Source organism: Crinia signifera, chromosome 7, assembly GCF_055691185.1.
Source record: "Crinia signifera chromosome 7, ASM5569118v1, whole genome shotgun sequence".
Taxonomy (NCBI): Eukaryota; Metazoa; Chordata; class Amphibia; order Anura; family Myobatrachidae; genus Crinia; species Crinia signifera.
In genome coordinates this window covers 79,554,229-79,567,042 of record NC_139223.1, presented here as the reverse complement: position 1 = coordinate 79,567,042, position 12,814 = coordinate 79,554,229, and the positions used below count along the sequence as shown (strand labels likewise).

General features: G+C 46.3%; 1 protein-coding gene across 2 annotated transcripts in view; it reads right to left on the bottom strand.

The window, feature by feature from the left end:
• Positions 1-9,187, bottom strand: part of USP7 (ubiquitin specific peptidase 7) — a 75,786-nt gene extending 66,599 nt beyond the window's left edge. Inside the window, exon 1 of one of the 2 annotated variants that reach the window (XM_083153369.1) lies at positions 8,379-9,187. In XM_083153369.1, coding sequence (XP_083009495.1) covers positions 8,379-8,469 — 91 coding nt within the window. In that variant the 5' untranslated portion in view covers positions 8,470-9,187. The remainder of the gene's footprint in view (positions 1-8,378) is intronic. The other variant, XM_083153368.1, reaches the window with a different exon arrangement.
• Positions 9,188-12,814: the final 3,627 nt, after the last annotated feature.

Sequence of the window (12,814 nt, the reverse complement as noted above, 5' to 3'; positions counted from 1 at the left end):
ATAGAAAAAATTTGAATCATATCGTATTTAGAAACCATCGTCAACCATGCTTTAGTTCACCAAAATTAAGGTTATTAGGCTTTGATTTTACATATTTCAATGAAACCTTTTTATAGCTCTTTATTATTACATTTGAAAATGTGTACATATGCTATAAAACAAAGCACACAGGTAAGATAAGCATTAGGCAAACTTATTACTTAAATAACTGAAAATGTAATCCAAAATGGAAAACGCAAAAAAGCATTTTTCAGAGAAACATTCACAAAAAAGGAGTTAAACATTAGCACTGGGAATGCCAATGGATTTACACATTTCAATAAAGACAATTTTTTGGTATAATAGACAAAAAAAAAAAACTAATTTGGATTAAAATCAGCCAACCCTGCCCAATCTACAGGAATACAATTTACACTGTCTCATCTCCAACTGTACTGCAGTGAGCCATCTGCAAGGCATGGCCAATAGTCAGTGACTGGTTGGAGGGTCAAACAACACGAGTCATGGGGTGGTCCAGCAGTATGCGGTCCCTGGGTCAAAAGTCACAAGGTCGATATTGACTAGGTCGGCGCCTAAGAATGGTCTACATACCCTAGGTCAATATTGACAAAGTCAACTTGAACAAGGTTGACATGCATTTTCCACTTTTTTTATATAGTGTGAATATAATAGTGTGCCGAGCACAGAGGCACCATGCCCAAAGCCATGTCCACATAGGTGGGTATAGACACGGACAGTGTTATGGTCAGCTTTACTGCTCGTATATTCTCCACGTGCTTGTGCGAGTTACCGCCGGGTACTCCAGTTTCCTCCCACATTCCAAAAATATACTGGTAGGTTAACTGGCTTCCAACAAAATTACCCTTGGCGGTCACATGGTTCTAGGTGCCACTATTGACCCAAGCCCCAAGAATCCCAAACCCTGCCTTTAATCCATTGGTGCGGTACGCAAGGCGCTTTGGTCAGTTTTGCTCAAGCCCCTTCCCTACATCAGCAGCTTAGAGATGTGAGAAGTTATAAGACGACACAGATGGGTTTTCTACCAAGTCTGCAGATTTAGTACTCATGAGAGGGGAATAGGGATTTTATTCAATTTTTATTAGCCTGCTTGGCAGGTTATAAATCTTAGGTTGACACTTCCAGTTTACCAAGCTGTTTTCCAGTCAACTAATATCTCAAAGGAGAACACTTTGAAAGTGAAGTGAACATTAATAAGCATAATATGGAATCAAATAAATAAGGAAACTAAAAAGATATATACAACACCTTTGCTGAGGACTTCTACTGAAACCACCACTTAGTAGTACAGCAAAGAACGCTAGTAGCTTGAGAAGATATCAATATTCTACTCCTACCACAAGATTATGGGGTAGGAATAAAGTAAACAAATTATAACATGGAATAAAAGGGGCCAAGACACAGAGAGATGTTGCCGAGCAATCTGTCAGGACCAGTGTTCTCCAGTAAGAATACTGGCCATGACCAGCAATTAACTAGAATTATCCAGCAAGCTTGCCTGGGTATGGGGCATTTTCTAAGGCAGGGGTAGACAACTCCAATCCTCGAGAGCTACCTACAGTTAAGTTTTCCATGTATCCTCATAGAATCACAAGTGAAGTATTGAACTCCACCTGTGGGTCTTTTTAAAATGTGCTGGTCAGTATTGAGTGCACCTGTGTAGTTGTGAGGTTAGCTGGAAAATGTGAACTGTTGGTAGCTCTCAAGGACTGGAGTTGGCTACCCCTGTTCCAAGCGATCTAGTGAGAACTTGCACGTGTGTAGGCCACATAAGGTAGCGAAAACAGAAAGCAATAAGTCTTTCAGTATTACAAAGAAAGGTTCCTAGTAACCTTAGAAAGTGTTCCAAATAAACTAGAGCCACTAGTCCTTTGTACTCACAAAGCATTCCAGGTAAATAACCTGGGTATAGCTCAAAAAGGAGAGATTTCTTGGTGTGTATAGACTTTGACCACAACTGAAAACCATTACCCCCAGATTGCCTTAAATTCTGCAGCATGGATTTACCATGAACCTTGCCTATCAGTCCTCAAGGTACAAATCTTAATAATAATAATTTTATTTATATAGCGCTCTTTCTCCAATAGGACTCAAGGCGCTTAACAGATAGAATGAATGTAATACAGTACAGAAAAGCTTTTCATAAACAATACTTAAGGGACTGAAGGAAAAACGCTTGAGTAAATAGGAAGGTCTTGAGTCTGTTTTTGAAGCATTCTAGAGTGGGGGTCTCTCGAACTGTGCGGGGAAGTGAGTTCCATAAAGTCGGAGCTGAATGGCTAAAAGCTTGACCCCCAGATGAATTACAGGAGATCCTAGGTACTGCTAAAAGTCCTTCATCTACAGACCGCAGTAATCGGGTGGGACAGTATGGAATCAGAAGCTGCTTCAGGTACCTTGGGCCTTGGTCATGTAGGGCTTTGAAACTCAGTAGATTGATTTTGAAAATGATTCGCCATTTTATTGGCAGCCAGTGAAGGGAGTAGAGAATGGGAGTAATGTGGCTAGAGCGGGGCTGTTAAATTAACAGCCTTGCAGCTGTGTTTTGTACCAGCTGTTATCAGTGCAGTTCTTATGCTGGTAGACCAAGGTAAAGGTAAATCTTAACGCAATAAAGTAGAGAATATGCTCACTAAATTTAAGCTTCTAAATTTTACTTTCGCAGTTTGTGCTAGAAAAATGACAATTAGAAGCTTTGACCAAGGTCTCCACTTACCAAGATTTTATTAAAAAAAAAAAAAAAAAAAAACTCACCCTATGATTTAGATTCACTTGTTAGGTATTTTGCCCCTCTCTCATATCATTATCAGGGGGTTAAGCTGCAGCAAGCACCAGCTTTCATGCAAAGATATGGAACACCTGGCATTCGCAACCAGCACTACCCCCCCCCCCCCCCCCCCCCCCACACACACATATAAAAGCCCCTTTTGTGCAGTCCTCAACACTACCCTGTGACCAATGTATTTTGTTTATTACATTAAAGCATCATTTAGCTGGTTTACATTATAAACCCATCCCTCACCCCCACTGGTTATTGATCTACCCTGGGGGATACCCCATCAGCAAGGCACATGTTTAGGAGACTCGTAAGTTCCCCCATCTGCAGCCAAATTGTGTTGGGAAAGGAACAAAGTTCCTCTCCAGGCAGGGAATTCCGACACAGGCAATCCAGAATGCTGATCGCACAGCATTCAGGGGACTGATTCCAGCAGTGATGTTGGGCAGAGAACGCCGCATCAGGTCTGGGAAGCCAAAGGAAATCTGTTCTGCACTTTAGTGAAGCAGATCTCCTAATCTAAAAGACAGGGACACAGTGGGGCAGAGCTCCACTTGTGATGCAAATTTACCAGGCAACAAATCAAGAAGTTATCTAGAGATTCAGATTTTTTTCTCTAAATAAAGTGACCTGCAAAAGTGCACAAAAAAAAACAGACGGCATCACCCAGATAGAAGATCATTACGAAATTAGCAGGATCATATAGAAAGATGTTCGTAGCCAAAGATTGAATGGTCTCAAATGGTTACTCTTTACACTTCTCAATGGTTGGAAAAATGATGGCCAGTAATTTTTCAGTACATTATTTATTTAGGGGGTAAATTAAAATACTTATTTCACATCATTTTAGTCTTTGAAAACAGTTTACAAAAATGTTAGAATTTTTTTTTATTCCAGTTCTGCAAGTACATAAACAATTCCCATTAATTCACCTATGCAGAATCAGGCGTATACTTAAAACCTGGAGCATTGGGAACCACTGCCTAAAGGATATTCCCAAACTTTTAAACCTGCTATGGGAGGGTAAGCACACATATAGATCACATTGTGAATTTTTAGTAAAAGTGACTCCTAATGGAATGGACTCCCGTTTATCAGTCTTCAGATGAAAATTTTGGTAAGATTTAACAAATACTTAGCATTCCTACAGAATGTAGGAAAGGTCATGTAGCTTCCAAGCAAACTATTTCCATATTGATAAATTAAGTCACAAAAGGCATAAAAAGACAAAACAGACTTAAGGTACCAGGTATACTGAAGGCATAAACTATTCAAGCGACAAGAACCTCGTGTGAAAAGGAAAACAAAAAAAAGATGACCCGGGTTTAAGGTGAAAGTGCAATCCCGCATCTGACTTGGCTTTGTGATGTGAAAGGGGTATAATGCTTATATAGGTTGAGTATCCCTTATCCAAAATGCTCGGGACCAAAAGAATTTTGGATAACGTATTATTCCGTAGTTTGGAATATTTTTATATTTGAAAGGTCTCGAGGTTGTATAAACTCATCAAAAACATGAAATACACACAAATATATTTTATTTGTACATTAAACAAGGTTTGAAAACATGAAACAAAGTTTGTGTACAATATTAGACACTGTATTTGAATGCTAAGCAATCTTGTCCTTGAACATATTTAGTGCCAGTTACATGTTATTTCCCCAGTAGTGCCAGTTACAGATGTACCAAGTAGGTTTTTAGAAAAAAAAATAAAAGTACATTTTGGGGACTTCTGTTTTCAGAATAATTTGGATAGTGGATATTTGGATAAGGGATACTCAACCTGTATATTTAACAGAGAAGACACAGGGATACCACTAAGGGGCACAAATAAAGCAATTCAATTGTTACTCAGTTTAGCCGCTCATTGTCCACAGCGGTGCCATTTCTTCACACAGCCACCTGCTGCGTGAAAAGAAAAGATGTGTAAAATCTGCTGTATAGGCACCCAAACCAGGATTATAGACAGGATTTTCCTATACCCTGCCTTTATGGGTGTGTATAAAGCAATAAGCAGCAACTGAATTGCTCTGATTGAAAGCCATTACTTTGTGACCCCCACGCTGCTGACCCTTGAGGGGCTTGCAGGAGTGTACTGGATTGATGGTCAATGACCAATTCAAATTATTTATTACCAGTTATTTATATAGTACACACATTTCACAGCTCTTCACAGAGAATATTTAAACATTTAAAGGTCTATACACACTGGGCGCCCAGTGTGTATGCCCCGGCGATGAGCGCGCTTCCGCATCATCGCCGGGAAAGCCGTTCATTCTGCTGTTTATACCAGCAGATGAGTGGCTTTCAGGACGGCTTTGCATAGCTCTGCGCTATGCAAAGCCATCCTCCCCCTCAGTCAGTGCCGGGCAGGGGAAAGTTGCTCAGTGTGTATGCACTGAGCGGCTTTCCCCGCAGCGATGATTGGCATCATCGCTGTCCATACACGCTGGGCATAGTCGCCCAGTGTGTATGGACCTTAAATCTGTCCCTGCCCCAGTGGAGCTTACAATCTATATTCCCTACCAAACACACACTGTACAATTTTTTTGACCAATTTCGCTGAAAGACCTTTCCCTTGAACCCAGTGTCCTGGACGAAAGATATTGATGAAAGATCTAGCTACAGTTTATAGGCTCTTTTTGAAAGATATCCAAATTGAGCTGCATGCACAGTTGACAAACAATCTTGATGAACAACTGGCGGGTATGCGCATCATCATTTGTCGTTCATCTGTCCTCAATATCTTTTGTCAACACCTTTCGTCCAGGACACTGGGTTCAATGGAAAGGTCTTTCAAATAAATTGGTCACAAAAATTTAGTGTGTATGCACCTTTACTCAGATAATTAGGTTAACTATCCGCTTCCTTAAGGAAAAAAATAAAAAAAAAGTGTCAGCTATATTGTTTTTCTAGCAGCCTGCATGTATCAGTGAGGAGGACAATTTTTAATGGGATCATTTTAAACATGATATAAATCGCTACAGCAGCAGTATAAACTGATCAGGTGCTGGCATACACACTAGAACTAAATCTTAGGGGCCAATTCAACTGCAAGTGATCCCTGCAACGTGACAATTAAATAACAATGTCATGCAAAAAAAAACACCTCAAATCACCATGAAAAAACATTATTGCATGCAGACCCATTGAGGTGCATATTCAAATATATGATCTGGGGACCACAGTGTGGCATAAGGACGTACATGAATGCGGGCATCGCCTGTAATTAAAAGGGCTCCTTACAGCTGGTAGGACAATTTTTTAAATAGGAAGTGTGAGATGGGGTAAGAGGGTAGTCTTAACCAACACTTCCACACAAAACATTCACTTAAGCATAAAATGTTATGAAGACATATTTGAGTATATGACTAGGACCAGAAAATAGAGAAAAATATTATACCCTTCATACGCCAGCGACGAGCACTAATGCATACGCTCTGGTATTACCGTGTGGGCGGCTCTCCATAGGGCCCTGCTATGGAAAGTCATCCACCCCTGGGAAAATTATTTATATGGGCCAATATCGCTCAGTGTGTATGCACTGAGCAATTTTCAACCCAGCTATTTTCCCCATCACCACTGTCCATACACACTGGGCAAAATCACCCAGTGTATGCACCTTTAGACAATCAAATATCTGCATCATAGCCAAGTCACCCTACTGCCAGGATTTCTGGCAGCATCAGTACCAAATTACTTTGAGGAATACTTTATTTTAAAAGGACACAAAGTATGAATCACACAAGTACTGGAAGTATACTCATATACAGCAGAAAATACATAATGGCAATAACAAATGTATAGGTGCAAATGTACTAATCCTTGTAGAGTGATAAAGTACCAGCCAATCCTCTCCTTAGTGCCATGCTACAGGCTGTGGGACAGATGTATTAACCATTAAAGATATAAACATCCAACTAACCACATTTTCGAATGTATCAATTGCAAACCGCTGTGTTTTCACAACGGAGGGTAAAGCTAGATGTTTCTAACATTACCCTATAGAAGACTATGGGCTTCTTTTTGCATACCACCGACACCCCCTCACCTGCTGTCTGGGTAGCCTCCTGCTGTGCTGCCCGGGCCCAGTTGCCTACTCCTCCCTAAAAACGCTCAGGAGTCCCTGCAGCCATCTGAATCTGGAGGCTGCTGGGCGCAGGTCTGAGACAGACTTGCAGGACCCTCTTACATTGGGCTGGCTGCTTCACAAAGGGCAGCACTTTTCGCAAGAGCTGTCTTTTGCGATACGAAAAGCATAGGTTGTTAAAACATATGCGATTAGTATCATTGCAACGTAATTTTGCAATGATGATACATTGTGGTACCATCACCCTCATGTTTATCTATTTAAAGGCTTACTATATCTACCCATGTTTGAAAAAATGACATGAGCAGAGTGGTTCCTATTTACTAGCTCTCTCCACTTTATCACTCTCCAATGCTTAGTTCATATGCCCTATAGATACCAAACTGTACTTTTTTTGGGGTGGGGGCAAGAAAATAATCCTGCATAATCCAAGGATGGTACCCCTTGAACTAACGCACAAGTATAACTTCACTTTATTTCCCAAAGGAATATGTACAACATTAAGTGAAATGTTATTGGACTGAGGATTTGCTTTGAAGCATCCTGCAAGGTCTATATACAGAGATATAGTCAGATGGATTAGTATGTGCACACCCTGAGCAGCAATAGGCACCGGTCCCCACACATGCTGCTCTAGGGAGATACATTTAGGAATGTGCAAAGGATTCCACCTGTTTCCAATGTGCTGCTTGCAAGAGAGTTACCAGCCAGCCCTGATCCAATGGTCAGCAATAATGATGGAAGTCTACAGCTGGGTAATGACTCTGCACGATGGATAGGACACAGGAAAGGTACCCCAGTGCAATCTCTATTAGTTGCAGGATTACTATGCCTGGTAGCCACAAGCACGGCGGCAGTGTGCAGGGTGGTCCCTTGCTGCGATGATGTGCACAATTATTGCATATATGCGATATCCAAACCCAACTCCTTCCTCATCTGAACGACTGTCCCTCTTTATCCCGAATACATGCTGTTCCCCTGATGCCCAACATTAGCTGCTAAGACACAAGCTATTTACTGTCCTGCTTGCAGTGTGTGACACCCCTAATGCTGGGAGATCACATCATCTCAGGCCGAGACTGCACAGTAACCTACATACACACCTGCACATGACCAAGGGGATGGGGCTGATAAGGGGGGGAAGAAAATACCAAACGTCAGCTCCATGTAGCAGCTTCCTGCAAACAACTTCCATAATAGTTGCAATTAACCTAAGTTATGCACGATCATAGAGATCACACCCATACACTGAGCCCAGCACATAGCGGTATATACCACACACGTGACTCCTATACACCGAGCACAGCACGACAGCCGGAGACTGCTGGGCAACAGCTTGGTGCTCCTACAGCTCTGATGCAGGCACTCAGAGCTAGGGTGGGCGGCTGCGCTGTGACATGCACAGGCCCCACGGTGCCGATCCCTTCTGGGCCGCGCACACAAAGCAGGACCTGGGTGTGAGGTGACGGGGAGGGATGAGGGGATGACAGGTACCTTCCATCTCCATGTCCTCGGGCTCACTGAGCTGCTGCTCCCCGGGCTTCTGCGGCGTCGTCTGCTGCTGCTGCTGCTGATGGTGGTTCATCTCTCTGGGTTCGGCCTCCAAGGCCTCGATCAGTCCTGCTCGCTGCGCCGGCTTTGATTTGGGCTGCGGGCCCGGCTGAGCGGGAGCGGAGAACGGCCTCGGCAGGGCCTGCGCAGCGGCTGCAGCCTGGGCCTTTCCCGCGGGCGGTGGCAGATGCGCTGCTGGGGGGAGAGCGGAGGGGGCCGGCGGCAGGGATACGCGGACGTATTTGCTCGCTATTCGCCCAATTTCGGCGCCTGTCGGGGGGAGGCGCGGTGGGGATGCTTCTCCCCGGGGGCCCTCAACGGCTGCCGGTGACGGGAGGCTGGCTGACACCCGGCCGCTGACACTCGCCGCCGTGCGGGTCTGGGCCTAGCCGCTCCGGGCAGCCAGGAGCTCGTGTGCTGCGCTCAGCCGCCCTCGCCTGGCTCATTGGTTGGATCCCAGCAGCGCAGCCGGTGCAGCGGGAGACGTGCGGCCTGACTCTCTCCTAGCCCCGGGCCGGGCTCTCAGCGCTTCATCTACGCCGCCGCGCTTACCGCCGTGCCCGCTTCTAGCCTGTGTGCAGCCGATGTCACGCAGCCACCTCCTCCGCCGCCGCCTCTTTCCCCCCTCTGTCGCCTGCGTTCTGCCGCTCCTCTCCGTACTGCTGCTGGCCGCCTGCTCAGCCTGTGTGTGCGGACGCCAGGCTCTCAAAATGGCGGCTCACTGAAATGTCACATCCGCATGGGGCAGCGTGATAGAGGGAGGGGGCAGAGGAGGGAGGAATGGATAATAATGCCACACGCAGCCCTCCTACTCCTCCTCCCTGTATCACTGCTGCTGCCCATCATCACCAGGCTCCTCCATCAATAGCCGTCATGTTTCTTCTGTTATGTGTGTCCGGGCTCCCCACAGAAGCTGCACCATGCTCTGCCTGGGGGACACTGGACATACCGGTCACACAGCCCGAGCACTGGTCGCCGGTGATATGTGAAGGAAGGACACCTGGGCCTATCAAGTATTATACCTTGGAGAGTGATAAAGCGGAGAGAGCTAAATTAGCAGCCACTCAGCTCCTAGCTGTCAACAGCCTGACAGGGCAGTGAGAGGAGCGGAGTGGTTGGTAATTTATTTCTCTCCACTTTATCACTCTCTGAGGAGATATATATATATATATATATATATATATATATGTCCCACAGATATTAGTGCTAGTTATTTTCAGGGCCGGTGCAAGGCACCGGAGCGCCCCAGGCGAGTCGGGGTGGGGGCGCCCCGGTGCCGGGGGGGGGGGGTACCTGTCCTGCGGCGCTGTGTATTTAAATCTGGCGGCGGAGGCAGCGGGGGTCCCTGCAGTCCATTAGAAATCACGAGCGCTATCCGCCGGGCTATGCGGAAGCGCTTCTAGTGTGAAAACACTGGCAGCACGCTGATTGGCTGAGATCAGCGTGCGCCGTGCTGCCAGAGTTTTCACACTAGAAGCGCTTCCGCATAGCCCGGCGGATAGCGCTCGTGATTTCTAATGGACTGCAGGGACCCCCGCTGCCTCCGCCGCCAGATTTAAATACACAGCGCCGTAGGACAGGTACCCGGGCGGCACAAAATGCCGCCCTCCAGTGGCCGGCGCCCTAGGCAAATGCCTAGATTTGCCTAGTGGTGGCGCCGGACCTGGTTATTTTGGTACTCTTTACCTAGAACGGCAGGCATCGCATGTATATCACATGCCATTATAATGGCATGCGATGCGACCGATGCGATGCCCGCGATTTTACATAGAAATGCATGTTAAAATGTAAATTGCGTCGGTCGCATCGCATGCGGTCAAAAAATCGCATGCGATGCGACCGACGCGATTACTGCGATTTTACATAGGGAACAATGTTAAATGGCCTAATTGACCCGATTTTACATAGGGAACAATGTTAAATGGCCCAAAGACCCCAAATAGCCACCCTGAAGTGTGAAATGGCCCCCCCCAATTGTTAACGCCACCCCACGATCAACGTCAACCCGAAGCATGGCAAGCGGCGGCGGTACGCGTCCTCCGACCTTTTCATACCCCCACTATCCACGTCGGCGTGGAGTTGAGAATAGAAAGTGTGGCGAGCGCAGCGAGCCACCGAGCCCAAAGCGTGGCGAGCGGACGCGGATACCTGTGAAGCCCGCGAGGGGACGCGGATACCTGTGAAGATATCCGCGTCCCCTCGCGGCGCTCGCCACGCTTCGGGCTCGGTGGCTCGCTGCGCTCGCCACACTTTCTATTCTCAACTCCACGCCGACATGGATAGTGGGGGTATGAAAAGGTCGAAGGACTCGTACCGCCGCCGCTCGCCACGCTTTGGGTTGACGTTGATCGTGGGTTGGCGTTAAAAATTGGGGGGGACATTTCACACTTCAGGGTGGCTATTTGGGGTCTGTGGGCCATTTAACATTGTTCCCTATGTAAAATCGGGTCAATTGGGCCATTTAACATTGTTCCCTATGTATAATCGCGTCGGTCGCATCGCATGCGATGCGACCGACGTGATTTTTTACCTTGCGATGCCTAAGATCAAAATCGTGGGTGCCGTTCTAGGTAAAGAGTACCGTTATTTTCTATCTGGACACTGGGACAGTACTGCTGTGCATATGCCCCCATACTAGTATGACAGAAACCTGGCTGTATATGGAAAACTTCAGTGCATGTGATACATTTCTTCCCTTGCCATCACAGTGCTGCAGTACAAATGAGATCCAGACTATAGGTCAACATGTACTAGGTTAACAGTTACTAGGTTGGCAACTATTGGTCAACATGGACAATAGGTCACAGCAAGCAAAACGTTGACATTGTAACGGTCCACACATGCAAGGTCGACATAAGTTTTTAATTTCGACCTTTTGGAGTCAACCTAATTACAAATATACAACTATGTTGCTGTTTACAATGCATTGGGAGGACACAGGGCTTGATTGTGCGTGGGATGCACTAAAGCAAAAATGTCGTAAAAACCCTGCATTTCCAAATGCACTGAGGCCCTTATTCTGATCCATTCGCACTGATCGTTTGTTTGCACGGGGACCAATGTTTGGCATATGCGCATGTACAGCATGTGCATATGCTGGGTACGTGAGGCCACGGCGAACAGATTGTTCCTTGGGTGCACACACTTAAGACTGCGGGCGGGGGGTGCCAGCAGATTGTCACACCCAGCAATTCATGGGCGTTCCCATTGAAATCGCTCGATGACGTGAGAGCCGGGGGTGGGCAGCTGACATCCCCAGATGTAAGCTGCCTGCCCACTTCCTGCCGAATGTCCATGCAGATCTAAGGTTATCCAAGAGTAACCTTAGATGTGTGTGGGCCTTCCACATCATTCCCCTACAGCCTGCGAATGGATGTTTCTGTAAAACATCCATTCTCAGCCCATGCGTATGAACGTAGTGTGTGAGGGGGGTGTGCGTATTGGCATTCGCAGGGCGGCATCTGGTGGACTTTCAACTAGAATAACCCCCTAAAGATGGTCTGCCAGAGCTTTGTTGCAGACGGTATCATCAGCAAAAGTTGGCAATACCCTAGAGAAGCCTCTCCTCAGCACTGTCAAAGGGATCTGTCATGGATCCCTCCCAGCATGCCCCGCGGGCAGCTAGAGATGGCCATCGGTGCAGTCACCATCGATGGTGATTCTGCAACCAGCCATCGATAGTAACAAGCTATGTTATGGACAACCATCCATAGTTTTAGCTATCGATGTTCATCCATTCTCTTTCACTGACTGGCACATAGGCCAATCAGAATGTGGGGGCGAGGCATAAGGGTTGTTGGAGGGCGGGGCTATGCTGCATGTCCTGGCACATTGAAAAAAAAAAGAAACATTGTTTCTGCTGTGCCATCGATGTAGGGAAACCATCTGGTTCTCCCCCATCGATGGCAAAAGTATTCGACATAGGCCATGATTTCATATCATCAATGGTCGATGGCCATCCATATGGCCATCGCTTTCTCTCTGCGCATACGCAGAGGGTCTCCTTGGTCTCAGACGCGGGTGTCCAGAGCTTCATCGCAAAGGACAGCTCTTATCAAAAGAGCGGTCTTTTGCATTAATAATTGCATATGTTAGTGCATAAGTGATTATTATGGATGCAATACCCAATGAATGTCATTGATGTCGTGGGGCAGATGTTAGTGCATCTTCCCCTCAGAATTGATTGCAGAAAACAAATCATGTGCACTGCAGCTGGAAATGAAAATGTAATGTGCAGATAAAGTTATGCTTGATACACACCCAGGGGCTGGCTGGCAACTTTTAGCCTAGGGTGCAAGTCCAAACCACTGGTCCATACCACCCCCCACCACCCTCCTCTACCGGTAGACAGAATGCTTGTGCGCGCCAGAGGCGCGCTG